Source organism: Crotalus tigris, unplaced genomic scaffold, assembly GCF_016545835.1.
Source record: "Crotalus tigris isolate CLP2741 ecotype Arizona unplaced genomic scaffold, ASM1654583v1 scf7180000017729.2337069, whole genome shotgun sequence".
NCBI lineage: Eukaryota > Metazoa > Chordata > Lepidosauria > Squamata > Viperidae > Crotalus > Crotalus tigris.
Window position 1 is genome coordinate 1668679 of NW_024096596.1, and position 19134 is coordinate 1687812.

Here is a 19134-nt window from a genome sequence, read left to right on the forward strand (position 1 = left end):
CAGAGCTTTCAACCTTACTTCTGTAAACATTTTTCTAGTGAGTTTATAAATATTTTTCAGAATGTTTTGTAACATAACATATCCTAGACAAGATTTTATCATACCCAAACTCATAGTCTGTGAAGAGATCCAGGTGTTTTCATCATCCATTTATAACCTGCTTTTTCGTACTAGGAAAAATGTTTAGGTGAAAAACACAAAATAAATACATTTTATCGAGTACAATAAGGAACTGTCTGTCTGAAAGCTCTCCATGGCATATTGCACCAAATATAGAAAAGGATAGATTTCTAATGTTTGAATACATGTCACAGGTTTTTATTTTTCAATAAACATTTAAAAGGAAAAAAAATAATACTTCTGTACAAGTATTACATGACAATGTAATCGAAGACTTGATCACTCAAAGTATAATATACCCAGCATATAACAAGACAAGGAAAAAAGGAAAGAGGAAAAAAGGGTAGAGGAAAAACAAAACATTAAGTTAAAAAATAACTGAGTAAACAATTTGTCTAGATCACCAGCCAATTAAATAAACAAGTCTTTAGTGAATGCAGTTTTATTTCCAATTGATAAGATTAAGATGTGAAGAGTGTTATTAAAACACTCCTGCAATCCCCTGGTCTCGTTCTGTAACAGTTTTAGGATCTAGAGTGCCCATGACCAGGATGCTATCTGTGGATCTCCTATCAGAGGGCTGTCACATCTTTTCTAGCACTGTCTCAACTCATTTGTGTTCCTCATATTTAGACTCCCATTTTTATCAGCAAGCAAAAACACAACTAATGTGTTATGCCTCAAAAATCTAAACAAAACTTTTGAAAAAGAAGGGAGGTGGTAGAAAGAATATACCACAATATCAGTCTCATCTTTCACAACAGCAATTAGCTCTCAAAATAATATTTTTTTTTTCAAAATACAGTCTCTGAAAGCCAGAGGTTTGCCCCATCCCTGACTCAGAAGCAGAGGGCAAGATATGCAAAGGATGTTGTTCACCATTAAATGAGAAGCAGCCAGCCAGCAAACTCAAGCAACGGGGCTGTAGCTCTTGAGAAGAACCAAGGATGAAACATCTATGTAATTGTACTATATTTTATTGGAGAGGTGGAACATCAGCTTATTAATTAAAGCAAATAAATATTACCAACTTTAACAGATGCTTTTCTCACCCTTGACAAGGCCATAAAGTTATAATCCATTTGTTTGCAAGGAACTGATCAACCGGCCCCTCCTACAAACTATTTCATGGTTGTTAAGATAGTGCCCTGAACATCTTTATGTAAGGAAGAATAGTTTTTCTTCAGGACATTTCAGAACATGGAAGAAAGGAACCCACAACTGCAGTATTATAACTTCAATATAGATTACATACTGAATTCTATCTAATTTGCAATGATCCAGGGTCTACTTTTTTGAATTATAGTTCTTTAATGTGTTCTGATTTAACTGGATTAATGAATACCATAGGAAGCATTATTACGATAAAACATTACTTTATAATTCTCTACTATCTATTCTAAAAATACTAAACACATTTAACAATAATTGCAGAATATACCATCCTTCCTGTTAATTTCTGGCACTGAGAAATATACCTTGGCTCCTACACTTTCTATAAAAAAATATTTATCAAAACTCTTTGTCTTTATTTGACTTCATGCTATCCCACCTGTTATTCTTTTCCATGGACTACTATTTTTACTACATTACAGACAATATGTATATTGCCATCATACCTATCAAATTTCTCTGAATCACTTATAAGTTTTCTCCAAGAACAAATTACATATTATCTTTAACAGGATGTACATTATTTTAATGAAAACCAGGCTTGGTATTCTGTACTTTTGAACAAAGTATCCACTTAGTCTTTTATTTATACAGTATTTTCAAAAGTAAATAAACACCTGGAACCAGAAGGCCACGATTCTGTGCTAACAAATTAGCAGAGAAAGTATGAAGCATTTTCTCCTATTTTCTCACTACCTCAAAATGGACAGGGTTAAAGCTTTAACTTTCATTTTAAAAAAATGTTGAAGCTTTCCTACATCCATTTCTATATTGATGTACTTTGTTTCTCTTGCAAACTACTATTGTAGCTCACAGTAAGGAACTCAAAAATTCAACTGTCAACCTATCCATTCCTTGAAAGGTAAACTTGTTTTGTTTCTGCAATATAGCTTTTCCTAAAAGTCTGTTATTATTATTTTCAAGGAGGTTGATAGTTCCATGGGCAGACCCATTATTTTACATTCAAAAAACCCTGGACTAACTGAATGCATTTACAGATATGACTAGATTACTGTTGCACTGCTGACCATATGTAGTTCAACTTAGTAATAAAAACTTCCTTTACTGCTGTACACCTCACAGAGTAACTGTTCACTTTTCTTTCAAAAATGCTGTATTTGTAGCACCATGGGAAGATCAAGAAATAAAGAGGAAGAGCTTTTTTCTGCTACTGTGTTTAACTTTTATAGATACAAACAGACATAAATAATGATAGCTTGCCTACTTTCTGTCATTCACTCTATCCCCAGGTCAAAAGCATAAACACAAATAAAAGTATAGTACTATACATTTGAAAGACAGCTTGGTGCAGTGATTAAGACTGCATACTAGAAACCAGGAAGCTATGAGTTCTAGTCCCGCCTTAATTTTAAAGCCAGCTCAGTGATTTTGGGTTAGTCACTTTCTCTCAGCCTTTCTCTCAGAAGGAAGCCATGGCAAACTACTTCAGAAAAATCTTGCCAAGAAAACTGCAAGGACTTGTCCAGGGAGTCTTGAGAATCGGACACGATTAAACAGAAGGGAAAAAAAATCATTCCATTTACTCTGCAAGACGTTCCCTAACTCCTTTTCATTCATTTATGCATCCCAAGCATGAACTCTTTTTCTAGAAAATGCTGGATTATATAGTATCAAGCTTTCTTTCAAATGTATAGTACTATACTTGTTGGTAAACAAAAACAGCCTGCAATGAATTATGGATTTCATTTGAGATAAGGAAGTAACCAGGTTTAGTTTAGTTTCTGATAACCACTAACACATTAAATATAAGAACAGGCAAATAGCATATACATATAAAGTTGCAAAATTGTTTAACTGTTCAGTTTTAAAAAGCAGTTTTGTTATGGGAATAATGTGAAATCACTGGACTCTTGTAATAAGGTTCAAAAAATTCCATGGAGGGTAAGAAGAAAGGAAATGTATAAGCGATGATATAGAGCAGGGGTCCTCAATCTTGGCAACTTTAAGACCTGTGGGGGACTCCTGATATAGAGTGTGATCTCCAACAATTCTGCAAAGTATTTTGACTAACAGTTCATGAAATACTATTTCCTTAAAATTAATGTTGAGTATATAGCATACAGTGTGCACAAAAGCAAATTTAATAAGGGAAAAAATCTCTACCTTGTTTTATTTCTCATGTGTCTACATTAATCATTTGATATTAATGGTTCTCAGCACATCTTCTGTCAAGAAATGACCTTAACACAGGAAACATTTTGTTCTCAACAACCTGAAAAATTAACTATTAATATGGCTAAACTTGAAATACAGGATACCTGAAAGAAACCAGAGTATTCTATTATTTCATGGTTTAATGTAGTCATCAAAGGTTACTCACTCTCATGTTTATAAATTATATACTGCAGGATTAACTTCCCCGGATTAACCTGTTTAAAAATAACAGATTATGAGAAGGGAGGTTAGTAAACTTTATTGAATTGGAATTGAATCACCCAAAAAGGATTTACAGCTCAAGGCTTCATTCTTTCAAGAATCTGTACCTGATATTAAATTTAATTTTATAACATAAAATGCAAAAACAATTTTACTGTTTTTTTCTTACAGCTATAATTTCACCCATTAGTAATCTCAGTTATTGAATGTACTTGCATCTATATATATAAATCAAGAAAGTAGGGATTTTTCACAGAGGTGTAGTTCTTTAGATCCTATAATATACTTTGATAAAATGAATGTTTTAATTTTTTCACAAAGTATTAAATAATTATTAGTTAATATACCCCAAGTATTAGATTAGTAGGCTAATCAAAGTAAGTTTCATCAGGAAGGAATGAACAGAAGAGTTTGATCTAGAGAGATTTCAAATGAAAAAAATATAGTTTAAAAAAGATGCTTCATCTTTCTTCAGAGTAAAGGCTCACACATAGTACTATGTCTTGGGATACTTCAAAATTCAGAGCAGCCACAAATTATTTCACAATTGGGATCAGATTTCCAGTCATAAATTGTTATGTTTATAAGTCCAGGGTCCCATATGACCAGATCCAAGTTTACATTTTGTGTAGTGGTAGTTAAATGAATCACCATGGTTAAGTGGATTCACAATAGTTAAGTTAGTCGGTTGCCAAACACTCTAAATGTGGTCACATGATCAGAGGAGCATGACACAACATTTTATAATGGCCAGAAGTGCTTTACTGTGCCTAAAGTACCCATCCTGGGCCTCCTGAATTTAAAATGGTTGTTAAGTGATCAGTTATAAGTCAAAGATTACATGTAATTGAAAAGTAATAATCACTCTAGGTCTCTATGTAACTTATCAAATCATCTCAAAACAGACCAAAAACAAATTTGTGATACAAGTTTGATTCTTAAGTTAAAGGTGATTGTGGAAAAACCAAACATCTGCATGAATTATTATTATCTTAAGCCCAACAAAAAGCTATGGAATATTCTTAAAAAATAGAATTTGTTCCACAGGCCTGTTGAGCAAGAATTCCTATTGGAATCATCATACTTTGAGGGAAATTATATATAACAGATATTGTAAAAGAAATGAAAAAGTTATCCATATCTATAGTTTGAGCTGAAATCCTGAAATATCTCAATTCCCAACTTGTCCATTACAAAAGGGACATGCAATGAAGTATGAAACAAATGCCACAGTTCCAATTGCCTTGTTAACAGGTGCCCTCATATACAACTTGAAACAAGCCTAAAAATTTTAAGCCACATGAACCTTGGCAGATCTTAATATGTGAAATTATGTGCACATCTACAGGGCGTTTATACAACAGAGGCCTGGTATATCACTATTTACTCGTTTTCAAATCTTTAGCATATCTTGCCAATTTGGACTGAAGTATGAAACACAAGCTGGGAAGTGGGGCCATGGCAGACAGTCCACTACAAACACAAAAGCACCATATGAAGCCCACCTCCTTTTCACAAAATGGGTTTCAAGCGTAGCTATTATAGAGATAGATCTCCTCACATAGCTAAGGAATTGTAATCATCATAAATCTGATGAAACCAGGGAATAATGGACTTTGCAAATGTGAAATGCATGTACTCAGGCACCTATGATAAAATTCAAGAGGGATATGGAATATTTTTTTTTCCTGTCTCAAAAGTTATGAAAATGTTGCTAGCAATGTTAGCAGATGGAAAATATCTAATCAAATGGGAGTAAAGGAGGTAAAATCAGATGTATGTGGTTATTAATAACACATTTGCTCTCTGCTACCTATGTTTTCAGAGCTTCCATCTTAAGCTTGGATACTTAGAAATGAATCTTGGTTAATTTAGTGATATTTATTTCAAAATAAAGAAATTATTTCCCAAACCAAAGATTATTCCCTCTTTCCCCAATTAAAGCACTTGCTATGTAGAAAAAAGTGGGTTGGAGAATTTGGAAATAATCCCCCATACATATTTTTAATGAAAAAATCTGCAAATAAAAAGCCTCTTCTGAAAGCTGCCCCATTTATCATCATCCTTTCCACTTACAATATGATGGTAAAGATTAAATTTGCTGTTGTTTTTCTAAAGTTTCTTACAGCTTAATCTTATCCATTCTTTTCCTAATTCTTTCACTAGAATACATGGTTAGGTAGCACAGGAAATTTCTGTAAACAGAGATCCTGAGAGAAGCACTGATTCAGTCTATTTTATTTGAGTAGAATTATTTGTACAATCTCAAATAGTGCATACCATGTTACCAGTCCAGTTCTTCTGTATAATGAGTAATACTGACATTCCTCAGGCACTTCAAACTTTTTTCATACTTGTATGAAAAAATGGAACAATGAAAAGCAGCAAAAATATTAATATATCTAAATTTTTATCTAAGTACATAGGTGTACATGAAGTTATATCCATAAGGTGCATGTGCAGGGCAGAAAGCCATACTTTTCTTAAATATGATGTAAATAATTGCACTTCATTGTATAGGATTTACACTCTCAAAAGACCTAAATTAGTGACGTCTTGAACTGAGCTGAACTTTGAAATAAACTCCATTAAATTCAAAAGACATGTGTTCAGTAATGTGATTGGGAAGCAACTGTATTCCTCACAAGCATGTCCAGACATAGGTATCAAGTTATAGGTAAGTATAGTTAACTATAGTTATACACACATGCACACACACAAAAACATGTATTATTTATTCTGTTTAGTGTCATAGTTATTTTTCACATCTCAGCAATTGCAAAATAAAAAAGAATCTTGTCAATGGCAAAAAATACAGCAATAGAATATATTTTTGGAAGATGCTGTCAAATTAAAAAGCAGACTTTTCTCATAAAATAATGGACTGTCAGATAGAGAAGACAAAATGTTCCTTTTTCCTTTCAACAACTAAAACAAGGACAGTAGAATTGCAACCAAGTGACACATCAAAACTTGTGACACAGAAGAATGATCTTAAAGCCGTTGTAACTTCTGCAGAAAAGACTAGTCCTGTTATTCCCACACTCAAATATAATTTTTACTTCCCTTCCCACATTTTAAATCAATTCCTACTCTCTCAATCTCCATCAGAATCCTTTGGATTAGAGTGAGTGAGCTAGAAATGTTTTTGATAAAAGACATAAATTTGACTTTTCTGCCATAAAATCAAAAACTGAGTCTTGATTGATATTGACACTTGCAAGAATTTTATCTCTACTACACTTTGTTGCCAATTAAGAAGACTCTGACCTAAATTCAGGTGGGGTGGAAACCATAAAAGTGAAATATCTTCTGTGACCTTTTCAGTATTCTGAATAAAAAACATAAGAAAACAGTTCCCTCTCTCATGTTGAAATTGCCTGAATTGTGATAAATTCTAGCATGGTCAAATGCAGCACAAGCTTTCATTCATGACTTTAGTTTGAACCCAAATAGCCCTGGAGATTTGAAGGCTTGATATTAGTCCAGGATGGCTATCAGCCCTTTATATGTTGAAGGAGACTGTTCAGAATGAAATATCAAATTATTACGGGCTAAGGACATCTGACTCCGCATAATTTTATGATGGGTTAACAGCATATTTTTTGTTTGCAGTCCTATTCAGAGATAGGTTGCTCGTATCTTTATAAGGCATGTCCTTGCACCGAGAGAAAAAACAAATCTGAACATACACTGAGGTTCCTATTAGTATGATAGACTGCCAAGAGAAAGATGAATGAGTACAGATCCACAAAGGATTCTAATCGCGGGCAAATGCCTCAACTAAGTTTCCTTCCTCTCAAGGATGCCTGTAAGACCTGTCTTGCATGGAGTTGACCGCTTCTCGGAATCGGACTCTCGTTAATACCAAAAGCAACAATCCTAAAGGATTGCAAGGCGGACATTGCTGGTTGGCTCCTCGGAGACGAGCCACCCTCCCGGTCCTTAGGCATCCCTGCCCAGAAGCGTCCGGCTCGGCTTTCCCTCGTGGCTTTGGAGAGGTGTGAGCGCTGCCCGGCGGGAGGAAGAAAACCGGGGTAAACGTCGAAGGCCGGCGAGGACCTCGCGGGCCCCTCCTCGCGAGCGTCAGCAGCGCGCGCGAGCTGCCAGCCAGCTGCTCCGCTGACGTCACGGCCCAACCCTGGTTTCTCTATGTGTGTGTGAGTATGTGTGTCGCTCGCTCGCTCTCTCCTTCCTCTTTCCCCTCCCCACGTGTTGGAGGGAGTAAAGTTTGTTGTTTCGCGTCGTCAGGGCGACATCCCCAGCCCCCGCAAATGGGCGGGGCTCCGAGACGAGGGCGGGGCGGGGCGGAGCTGCCTTCGAGTTTATAAGTAAGGCAACGGCGGGCGCGCGGCGTGACAGTTCGGGCCGCGCGGGCATCCTTTCTCCGCCGAAAAAGGGGGGGAGGAAAAAAAAAAGTCGGAGCGCGCGCGTGCGAGAGGAAAAGCGAGAGAGAGAGAGAGAGAGAGAGAAAGAGAGCGAGAGAAAAAGCGCCAGCCCCGCCCGCCCGCCCGCCAGTTAGCCAGCCAGGGACACGCGGCGGCTGTGGAATCTCCAGAAGTCCCCTCATGGCAGCGGCGCGAGCAGGGAATCCCCAGGAATTGCCTCGCGCCTTCCAGCTGTTGGTGCTGCTGCTGACGCTGCCGCCGACTTGCGAAGCGGCTTGGGCTGCTGCTGCTGCTGCTGTTGCTGCTGCTGCTACTCCCTGGCGGGGCTTCTTCTCCTCGTAGGAGTCGCTCCGCAGTCTTTCATCCAAAGGACTTTTTTTTTTAAGTGAATATTCCACTTGCAATATATATACATATATATATATATGTGCGTATGTATTTCTCCACAGATAAATAGGTTATATTAGATAGCCGTTTTCCGTGCCTTCCGACCACGCAGCGACTCTTGACACGTTAATGAGGTGGGTGGCATTCCTCCTCCCTCCCCTGTTTTTTCTACTCCTTTTTCTGCCTCCTCGACCAAGCTTGGAATTAAAAGTTTCAGTGTGCAGAAGCCAACGGCTGAGCTGCTCTGTCTCCTTCCCTCCTCCTTCCCTCCCTCCCTCTTTCCTTGGATGCAGCCTCGTCCCTCGTCCGTCGCTTTACTCTCCTCTGACATTTTTGCAGGCAGCCGCCCCCCGGCGAGTTTGACATGGCACTCAGCGGCACCCTCCTCCCTTCCATCTCCACCTTCGCCACGGCGGGCACGGCCACCAGAGAAAAAGCCTTGAGACAAGCAGGTGGCCACAACGTGAGTATTCGCCGGGGTGGATGGGTGTAGCGGAGGAATTCTGCAGCGTGTGCAAAGAATTTCACCTGGGATCGGCTCCAACATCGATCGAAGGAATATATATTATATATATATATGAGAATGTGCTTGAACAGGTGTAGAGTTGGCTTCTTGTGCCACCCTGAGAAAGTATTATACAACTCGGCGAATCCTCTCCTCGCTTTGCTGAAAAAAAGCGCTCGAGTTATTGTTTATTTTTAAAGCAGTTTGGGCATTGATGATCAGTTTGGGGAGAAGAGGATGTTTTTTTTTCAGGCTTGAATGACAAAGATGGAGCCAAAGTAAAATATTCCCCGTGACCGTGAATCTAGAAAGCAATTGGATTCTGACCAGAGTTCTAATCAAATTTGCAGAAATAAAAGTCCTTCCCTGGTGCAGGTATCTGTACTATAAAACAGGAAGCAGGCTTTTTTAAAAAAAAAAAGTAAAGGAAGCCATTCTAACTTTTGTGGTACAGTTTTATATGCACACCTATCTGTGAGCGTAGAGATTTCTCTCAAAAGTAATCCAGTGATTTACTGCCTTACTAAAAACCCACACTGGGTGCACACTCACCCAAAATGCACCATGGCTAACTTAATCATGATGTACTCATTCAGACTTTCTGAGTTTGCCCAACGCAAGGAACCATTGGTTAAACTCATGGGCTGGGTTTGGCAGCCCATTTGACTAAAATGTGGTTTGCTGGTTGTAGTTAAGTGTGCCGTGTAAATACAAATGTGTGGGGGGGGGTTCTTTTCCTTTAATTCTTGGATTGTGGCAAAACCCTTTTTACCATTTGCATAGGCATAGACTTTGCTTCAAGTTTAAACATCAACATTTTATATAAAGTGAAAGGAAACGCCCATAGATAGAAAAATATACCATGAAGGAATGTAATGAAGTAAATAAGAAACTGAAGTATGTGGTGTATCACAAACCAAAATCATGGGTGTGGATGGGGATGTTTAATACATTGGCAACCTCTGGAAATTTATACACCTACTCATATGCCTAGGTTAGCTTTTCTTTGTATCATCTCAGGCTGATGCCTTGCTTCTCTGGCTGCTATTGTATAATGCATGCAGCCTCAGAAAACGCCTACATGTGTCTAATTATTAATGAGTACAGTGTAATGCATTAATGTGGCATGTGCAATTATTGCAAAATCAGTTTATTTGTGTTCTCCTAAATCTATGACTACATAAAAAAACCTTTGGGGGGGGGGTCTGTCATATATATTCATCACATTTATTGGGTCTGGAAGAAAGCTTTTATACGTAGATAAAACTACTGGAAATGCACACATAATCTATATACAGAGGCAGTATAGTAAGTATAAGCTAATGACAGGATTGCAAAGTGATGCCTTTATTTTTATCTTGTCTTACGACTTTGAGCAGAATGCTGCTCATGCTAGACACTAATAATTATGGCTTTAAAAATGAGTTAGTTAAGCCCTATAGTTTCAGACTTGACAGTTAAAATTCTGGCATAAACTACGACTACTTTATGTCCCCCTAAAAATCACGTAGCACAAAATGGAGAAGGAAAAATGAGCAGTTCTATGTTAGCGTGTGATAGTTTGAAAATTGTTTACACTTGGCCCTAAAAACTCATGCAGCAGATTTTTTAAAATAAAATTCCTAACATATATTTTTGTAATGAGGTTAACTAAGTCTGTCTCAAAGATACCCTCACAATCTTGAATATTTAATTTCATAGCTCCACTGTTGAACAGTTGATTTCTTTAGGCTATACAACTACTGTTTCAAATGTATACAGAGCTGTTTTTTTAAAAAAAGAGTACTAACCCAATGGCACTATGGTAGAGTTGCCAACTCAATTATACGATCCAAAGAATCATATTTTAAGATTTTTTTTTTGCTGTATGCTGTATGTTTATTAATAACGTATACCTGTTTTTTTCTTGTACATTTCAAGAAAATGTATACTTTAAGTATACTTTAAAAAGTATACTTGACATCTTATTTGATTTTGCTAGCAAGCTAAAGGAGACTTTCCATTAATGCTACATTTTTATCTTCACACAGAAGTGGAGGGAAGAGCTTTCTCACCTCAAGCGGATCCCCCCTATACTGACAGGACGGCATTTTGACCTCTCTTCTGAGCTGGAAAACGCCACAAACGGCAACAGTGGGACTATGTCAAGGCGGGAGACGGAAGAGTTGAATGAGCTTCTGGACTTTGATTTCATCCTGTCGAATTCCCTGATGCCCCAGGAGCAGCCTACGGCTGCTGCTATAGTTGTGACTGCTCCTGGTTCTTCGCCTTCTATCACAAGTAGCACCTGCCCTCCTGTGACCACCTGTGATTTTTCCTACCAGCTGCAAAGGGAAGATCACCCTGGAGGTATAATGTACACTAGAGAACATGCTCCAGCTGCCCCTTTTAACCTGGGTGATATCAATGACGTGTCCCCTTCGGGTGGATTTGTAGCTGAACTGATGAGGCCAGATCTGGACCCTGTTTATATGCAACAGCAACAGCAGCAGACCCAGCAGCCACCTCCTCCACCACCTCTTCCACTAGGCAGCCTTCATGGGAAATTTGTGTTGAAGGCTACAGTGAACATGGGAGAATGCAATAACCACATCAAGAACAGTGTTGCTGCTTCAGCTTCCCCCTGCACGGATGGACCTGTTCCCCCTTCTGTGTACAACCATGTGCCCAGAATGTGCCCCAAAATCAAGCAAGAGGCAGCCCCATCATGTACCATTGGCCAATCCCATGGGAATACTCCAAGGGCCCAGCCGCACGACTTCTCTTTGGGTCGGCCGTTACCTAGTAGGACTAATCCTCCGTTGACTCCAGAGGAGATGATGTCTCCCAGGGACTGCCACCCTTCTCCCCAGGGCTTAAGTCATTCAACTCTTCCACTTCCTCCAGGCTATCATCCTGGGCCAGCCTACCCTCCTTTTCTTCCAGAACAGCTGCCACCCAACGCCCTCCAGTATCAAGGTCAGTCTTACTGTCTAAATGTTTTTGGAGAGCTTTTAAGTATGCCTCGCTTGGTGCAAGGGATGATGCTGACTCCGCCCTCTTCACCTTTAGAGCTGATGCCTTCGGGAAGCTGCCTCTCTGAAGAGACCAAGCCCAAGAGGGGACGGAGGTCATGGCCCAGGAAAAGGACTGCCACACACACCTGCGAATATGCAGGCTGTGGTAAAACATATACAAAGAGCTCTCACCTCAAAGCACATCTTCGGACCCATACAGGTAAGGGCGGTTTAATAACGCTTTACTCCAACCATACCAGAAGACTGTTCTAATGTAGACACTTTACTGAAAGGCTATTGGGATTAGTCATGTTTATGCTTAAAGATATTTGGGCATCCTCTGCCAACTGTTGTACATGACTGAAGATCATCTATTTTCAGCGCAAAGTATAGAAAAATGGACCCAGCCATTATCCCTCTATCGAGTCCATACACTAGTTTTTAGAGCCAATGGAACCTGTCTGATGAGAGATAATAGTGGGTGGAAAAAGAAAGATTGTACACCACTTTCACACCACTTTTAACTACTATATTTAGCAATCATCCTATGAATGTTTTCTCAGAGGTATCTCACTCTGAGTGTGCTTAGAACTGCAGTTTTAAAATCCTACAACTCCAGCAAAAAGTTCTGGGAATTATTTGAGAGGTGTAGCATGATACATGGCATATATGAGTGAACGTTTTTGTCCTTTTCCAGAATTGCCTAACTAGTTGGGGGGGTTGAAAAAAACCTGCAAATCCTGTTCATTGGATAACAGGCATACTCTAAGGAGCCATGTTTTGCTCTCAAACCACATCCATCTCTGAGGGGGGAAAAATTGCTAGTGTTCAGTTTGTGTGGATTAAAACACAACTCTATTATTAACACAAGGAGTTAGAATAGCACCGTTTCACAATTGTATTAAATAGTGGGTTATAGTCTTCTCCATTAACATAGGAGTTTAACTGTCAAAAGCCCATTACAATTGTGGATTTGCTTTCAGATTGAAGGTATTGGTTAAAATGGCTCAAAATGACTCACCCCTGGCAGAAGAATTGTTTTGCAAATAGGTGCTTGAGCATTGCTTGCCTGGCTATGGCCATGTGGCTAGTTAATTACAAGGTAGCTAGAAATCCAAACTGGATTAAGCATGTTTATCCTGATAACATTATTGACATGTTTCTTCAGGGGAATGGATGTTGCAAATAACCACAATTTGTTTATTTTCTTGCTCTTGTTTTGGGCTTATGATTCCTGTTCATTCTCATTTTCTAGAAATTACCAAATCTTAGTTTACTGACTATGATCCAGGAAATCAAGTTTTATATTGGAGTTGTTTTGAATTTATTTAAACCAGACTGCTCTCCCACAAAGTATTGACGGTTCTTTTTTTTTTTTTTTAAGCTCTGGAAAGTCTCTAATCTGGATTTTCCAGCTACCTGTAGAAAATTTAATTAGAATTTGCTGCTAAGATTTATATAGACATCAAATTACGAAATATTATTTTGAAAATTGTCAGTTTACCTCACATACCCCATGTTGCCTTGGAAGAAAGTATCTTAGTTTCCAAAAGAGCTTAATTTTAAGTCAATATATTTAAAATGGCAATGTACCTATGGTTTCTGATTATCTGTGTGTCAAAAGTGCAGGAACATGAACTTTACCTACCAACCTACCCCAATATTTTCTAAGTTATTCCAAACAAAGATTTATCTCCAGGTAAATTATTTGGGCTGCCTTGTAAAATAAAAAACTAAGCAAGACAATATCCTAATTTGAAACACTGATTTTGGAAATGGTTTCGTTGATTTCAGTGACATTTCCTGTATGTAAGAACGGTGGAGATTATCAGCCCATTTGTGGTAACAGTGGTATAAGTGCAGAGTTCAGACATGGAATTAAACTCTTTCAGTTCTCCAGGTGGTTTAGGAGATTGAACTTTAAACGAAATTTCTAACGAGGTTGATAGGTTGAAACTTTCATGAAAACAACATATAGTTAAACATGAAAGCTTCATTAAGATGTTTCTTAGTGCTATTTTTTTGGTTGGCTTTGTCTGTAACTGAAAGATGATAGAAGTAGTTCCATGCCATTTTAATCCAGAAGCAGTCAGAAAAGAATTTAAGAAAAGGAGTGCATAGGTCATATTGCCACACAATCAGTAAAATTGTTTATTGTCTTTTTATGTTTCTACAATATGTCCTGATTTCTAAGTATAAACAGGCTGCTGACAGATAATATTTTGCAATCATTGGTGATAAAGCCGAATCATTGTTACCTATAGCACACACTGATTTTTAAATAAGTCCTGACCAACCACGAATAGTATCTTAGTGTAATCTTTTGAAAGTGAAAATGCCCTAAAATAGTTAAAAAAAAAAAAAAGTAAAGTGTGCCTCCTTAGATGCCCCAAAGCAATTCTCATTAGCCACAGGTGGCTCTTATAGTTACAGGTTTAGTATCCTATTCCCTTTCATTTTCTTTTATTTTGCCGTTTCTAAACACATAATTATTACAGCTTCTTTTTAATTTTTCCAAACCTAGTGAACAGAAAGGACTGTAAGCTAAAGTATGTCTGCATTATAGGAAAACATGTATGTAATTAAACTACTTTTCAGAATTCTGGAGGGGAAAATAGGCAATAGTTCATGTGAGACGGCCTTGCTCAGCCAATAGAACACACGTATCCAAGTTTTCGTGAATCTGCAAGGATAGTAACAGGTGTCTCTAGAATTTGTTAACGATAATTGAAAGGGACTTCTATTTATTTCTTGGTCCATTCATTGAGGCTTGTTCCAATATTTGCCCCAAATGCAGATGTAATTGATGTGACTCTTTATTTCTGAAGGTGAGAAGCCCTATCACTGTGACTGGGAAGGCTGTGGCTGGAAATTTGCCCGCTCCGATGAACTTACACGTCACTACAGAAAACATACAGGCCACCGCCCTTTCCAGTGCCAGAGGTGTGACAGAGCATTTTCCAGGTCTGACCACCTCGCCTTACACATGAAGAGACACTTTTGAGAAGGACACAAGGAACTTTATCTTTACAGCCTGGAGAGATTCAGTATTTGACAGCACAAGGACTGTCTTCCACACGAGGGAAGGACTCCACTTTAAAGCACTACAGAAAATCCCAGTGAAGTCTTCCAAAAAAAAAAAAAGGAGGGGAGGAGACCAAAAGGAATGAACAATTTTAAACAAATGTGGACTTTTTTTAATAAAAAAAGGGAACAATGACTGGATTTAATATCATCATTCCATTTTTTTAAATATCTGACTTGAATCTTTCTGGACTACAGAATGCCAAGGACTGACTGGAAGTCAAGGATATCAGGGTTAACACAAATGTTGAGGGAGGGATGATGGATGGATGGATGGATGATTGAATGAATGGATGGATGGATGGGAAATTACGTAGGGAATCAACTGGTGAAGACAGATATGACACTAGTAGAACAACAACCCTGCTTTTGAAGGTTCTTTACCTCAATCAGGCCAAAAGCTTTACTTTTTTCCTTGGAAGAGAGAAAACCAAATTTCCAAAGCACTTTTGTTACAATTTTAAACAATGTATTGTTATGGGGAGAAAGCAAATGTACATATCATACTTAAATAGGATCTAAAAGCAGCATAACCTTAAGGAAGTTGAGAAATACGAGCTTGATCCCAGATGTACCATTTGATTTTATAAAAGGCTTGTTAATTCCAAAGCATTGAGCTAGCCTGGCTCATATTGTGGCAATAATAAATCCACTATGATTTCTCTTTGAATGTCATTCCTGTCTTCACCCTAAATTCCCTTAAAATTTCTTTTCAATGCAATATTGTAAACATGATATAATCTTGCAATTTCTTTTACCTTCCAAAAGCCATTATTAAACTATGTCAAATGGGAAGAAGAAGAAATTCAGGTACAGAATTGTGATTAAAAGTCTATTTTCATGGTGCTGAATGACATTTGGTTCTTAAGGTACCAAAAAAGGAAGCCAAAGTTCTCAAACTGCTGCATATTTGACAAGGAAATACATTTGTCTTCCGATCTACAATTAATGATGACCTAAGTCAGGTTAATAAACCTGGTTTATTTGTGTTTGTTTAATTTTCTATGCAGACAGTCTGTAATGCACTGTGGTTTCAATGTGCAATAATTTGTACAATGGTTTATTCACAAAAATGCCTTAAGCAGAACAAATTTTTTTCTATATAGGTCTTTACATATTAAATATGTAATATAAATTTAAGGAGACTTCTATTTTGTATATTTTGTAAACTATGAAGTGAAATGAACATTTTGACAGAGTTTGTATTTTGCATATTCATTTTGCTGAAAATAACTTTTAAATAAACCTATTTTATCTGAGTGGATTTTTATGCTTTTCCTAAACCATTTTAATATGATGCAATGAAAAGCTTAATGAATAGTTTACATTTACACATAGTGTTCTGGAGCTATGCTAACTCCATATTTTAAAAAGTTCTATACTCCTTTGTCATCTTTACTCTGATGTAAGCCCCATCAAATTCAGTTTAGCTTATCCGCAAAATAAATTATTCTGGGCTGTAATCCTAAACATATTTACCAGGAAATAAGAATCAAATAATTCAGCATTGATTCTAACTTATCAAGCACTGTGATATGTATAAAAATATTTATTATTAATAAGTTTTCATTAAATCCTTCCAACTTCATTTTTTTCAGAATCCATGCATTCCCATATATATGTAGCTTAATCAATTTAAAATATTTTTTAAAATACGTTTTTTTTTCCTTCCATTCTGCAGTTTCTCTGAAATAACTCAGTTTGCTAAATTTTTGTGGGGCAAAGAAACCATGTTGCAGTGTATCTTAACTATTATGTGGTTAAATAATAGTATTGTAGCACTTTGTAGAAACTTAGAGAGAAAAATTAACGGAGAGAGTTGGTAATGTTCAAACATCCAAAGAGTTTGATATATTTATTATTTAAACATATTTTAGTAGGCATACTGGTCACCTGCAGAGTATATCTCAAATGATTATTTAAGTTGAGCCTATATCTCTTAGATCTGGTGTTACATTGTCTTCAAAAGGAAATTTTGTCAAATTAAAATTTGTTTTTATGATCTTTTCAAGACTCGGGTAGAATATGTTGCTATAAAACTTCAAATCTCTTTAAATAGGTTAATGATTGTCGTCATTTTAGCTTGTAACTGCAAATACCTGTACATATAAGTGGGGGTTTCTTTTTACTGAAGTTCAGATCGTGTTTCCCGATTGCTGATAAAGCAAAACTTGGTGTAAGTTATCACTTGAAGCATTCTTCAGGAATGTTATTACTGTTTGAAATTTAACTTATATTTGAATCTGATTCTAAAATTCATATTATCTTCATAAACATGTCTTTGTTTTTGAAAATACTTCCCTTTCCAAGTCATATACTTTTGCAGAACTGAAGAGTTATCTTTCATGGAATTTATAGGAAAAGCATTTGGTTTATATTTTTCAAACAGAATGAACAGTTTTTGCAGGAAATGTATGAAATTAAAAGTAGTTTCCTTAAGGATTTGTGTACTTTTTGAATAGTGTTCGTTTTAATTTCTACTTCTGTATACTGCTCTTCCTCCATAAGAGTTTGAATTTATGAACTAAATTTGCATATTGTAAGAGACAGGAGATTTATTTCTTAGTAGGCATATCTAAGATTGCAATTAACGTAATCCCAATCAATGTGTATAGATAGCACTAAAACAAATTCAAGCATAAATTTTGACAAAATGGAAGACAGAAAAATGAAAATATGTTTGAACTGCTGTTGCGTAGATTTGTTTAATCTGTCAGAGTTATCGATAATTTATTTAGTGACTAGAAGTGTTTTTCTTTCGGCGGTTCATACCCTATTGTTCCTCTTCCAGTCCAAATTCAGAACTCAAGGTATATAATCTCACTACCATTTGTCTGGTTGACCGTAAGCCTAGTTCTATTAATCAGACTTTATGTTTGACCTCTGCATTGCAAGATTTCTTGAAGAAGACTGTTATTAAATGTTCTCTTGTACCTTCTTTCTCCTGTCCAACCTTCAAAGACTGAAACAATATTTCATATTTCTATTGTGTCCTCTTCTTAGTTGTGCAGTTTAGGGTTGGAGGGAGAGGAAGGAAGACAGTAGTTCCAAGTTAAAAAGTGGCTCCTTAGAGAGTATCTTATTTAAGAGCTTTCCAGATCCTGATGATACTCCTTAGTACAGTTTGTACCTTGTGATATACAACATATCTCCATTTCCTTTGCCTAGAACTTCTGGTTTGTTCATTATAGTTCCACAAACTAGACCAATTAAAGAGACATAAATGTTTACTTCTGATTCAATAGCTTGAAAAATCTCTGTGAAGTTTACTTCTAAATAAAAACCTACAGAATTGCAGCACTTTAGCAGGACTTTGAAATAAGATCACCATTTCTACCTGTCCAGGTTCCCCATGCTGCTTTCTAGAGATATGTCCCTTAGAATTTATGTATGAAAGTATCTAATTTGCAACATCTTCACTTAAAGAGAATATACTGTATAGTACAGCAACCAACTTAATTTCACAGTATATGCATGGTCTTTTAAAATTCAGCTGGATGGGGAAAGCAGCTCAAATGTATTGTCGGGTAAAATGCTGCTATATTTATTTCATGTTAATTACAAGTGCATTCTTGCTTATGACATTAAAGCATTTTTCTTCAAGATTTTTTTTCTAATTGGCAACAGCTGGTTATTAATGTAAACAATATGCATGTTATCTGGCTGTGATGTCCTACATTTATGTTTATACAAAGTTAGTATTTTTATTGAATTTTTTCCCAAGCTTAAAAATATTTTTGCTCCCTTTTTTCCCCTGCCAAAAGCTATGTCTTATTCAGGGTAGGATTTTGATAAAAATGAAACACCATTCTAAGTTCTCTGTTTTAAGTGCTTCACTGTGCCTTTAATTTTTTTTTTATTTCACCCATTATTTTGGTTGAGTGCCAGCTAACACTCCTTAATGCATGTAAGACAGCCTTCATTTTGAGCTCTTGTTCTTTAGGTGGTCTCCAGGCATGAGAAGAGAATATCAACATCAGCAATTGTAATTTAAAAGGCAGGTGTAGCTAAAAATAACTTGCTGCATTGGCCACCTGTTCCATTATATGCTGTGGTTCCCGGAGCTAAAAAAAAAGAAAAAAGA

General features: G+C 36.9%; 1 protein-coding gene across 3 annotated transcripts; it reads left to right on the forward strand.

Moving 5' to 3' along the window:
- The first annotated feature begins 8164 nt into the window (after positions 1-8164).
- Positions 8165-17057, forward strand: KLF4 (Kruppel like factor 4). 3 transcript variants are annotated; one of them, XM_039339091.1, is made up of 5 exons: positions 8168-8599; positions 8805-8928; positions 11001-11928; positions 12022-12186; positions 14795-17057. In XM_039339091.1, the coding sequence occupies exons 1-5, from the start codon at positions 8595-8597 to the stop codon at positions 14968-14970; spliced, it is 1398 nt and encodes a 465-aa protein (XP_039195025.1). In that variant the 5' UTR covers positions 8168-8594; the 3' UTR covers positions 14971-17057. The 3 variants fall into 3 exon arrangements, with proteins under 3 accessions (XP_039195024.1, XP_039195023.1, XP_039195025.1); XM_039339090.1 differs by having other exon boundaries at positions 8165-8599; positions 11004-12186; XM_039339089.1 differs by having other exon boundaries at positions 8166-8599; positions 11001-12186.
- The last annotated feature ends 2077 nt before the right edge of the window (positions 17058-19134 follow it).

Coding starts and splice junctions, on each gene's coding strand:
- KLF4 (XM_039339089.1), top strand. Junction 8,929..11,000: donor GACAAGCAGGTGGCCACAAC/GTGAGTATTCGC, acceptor ATCTTCACACAG/AAGTGGAGGGAAGAGCTTTC. Junction 12,187..14,794: donor ACATCTTCGGACCCATACAG/GTAAGGGCGGTT, acceptor TTATTTCTGAAG/GTGAGAAGCCCTATCACTGT.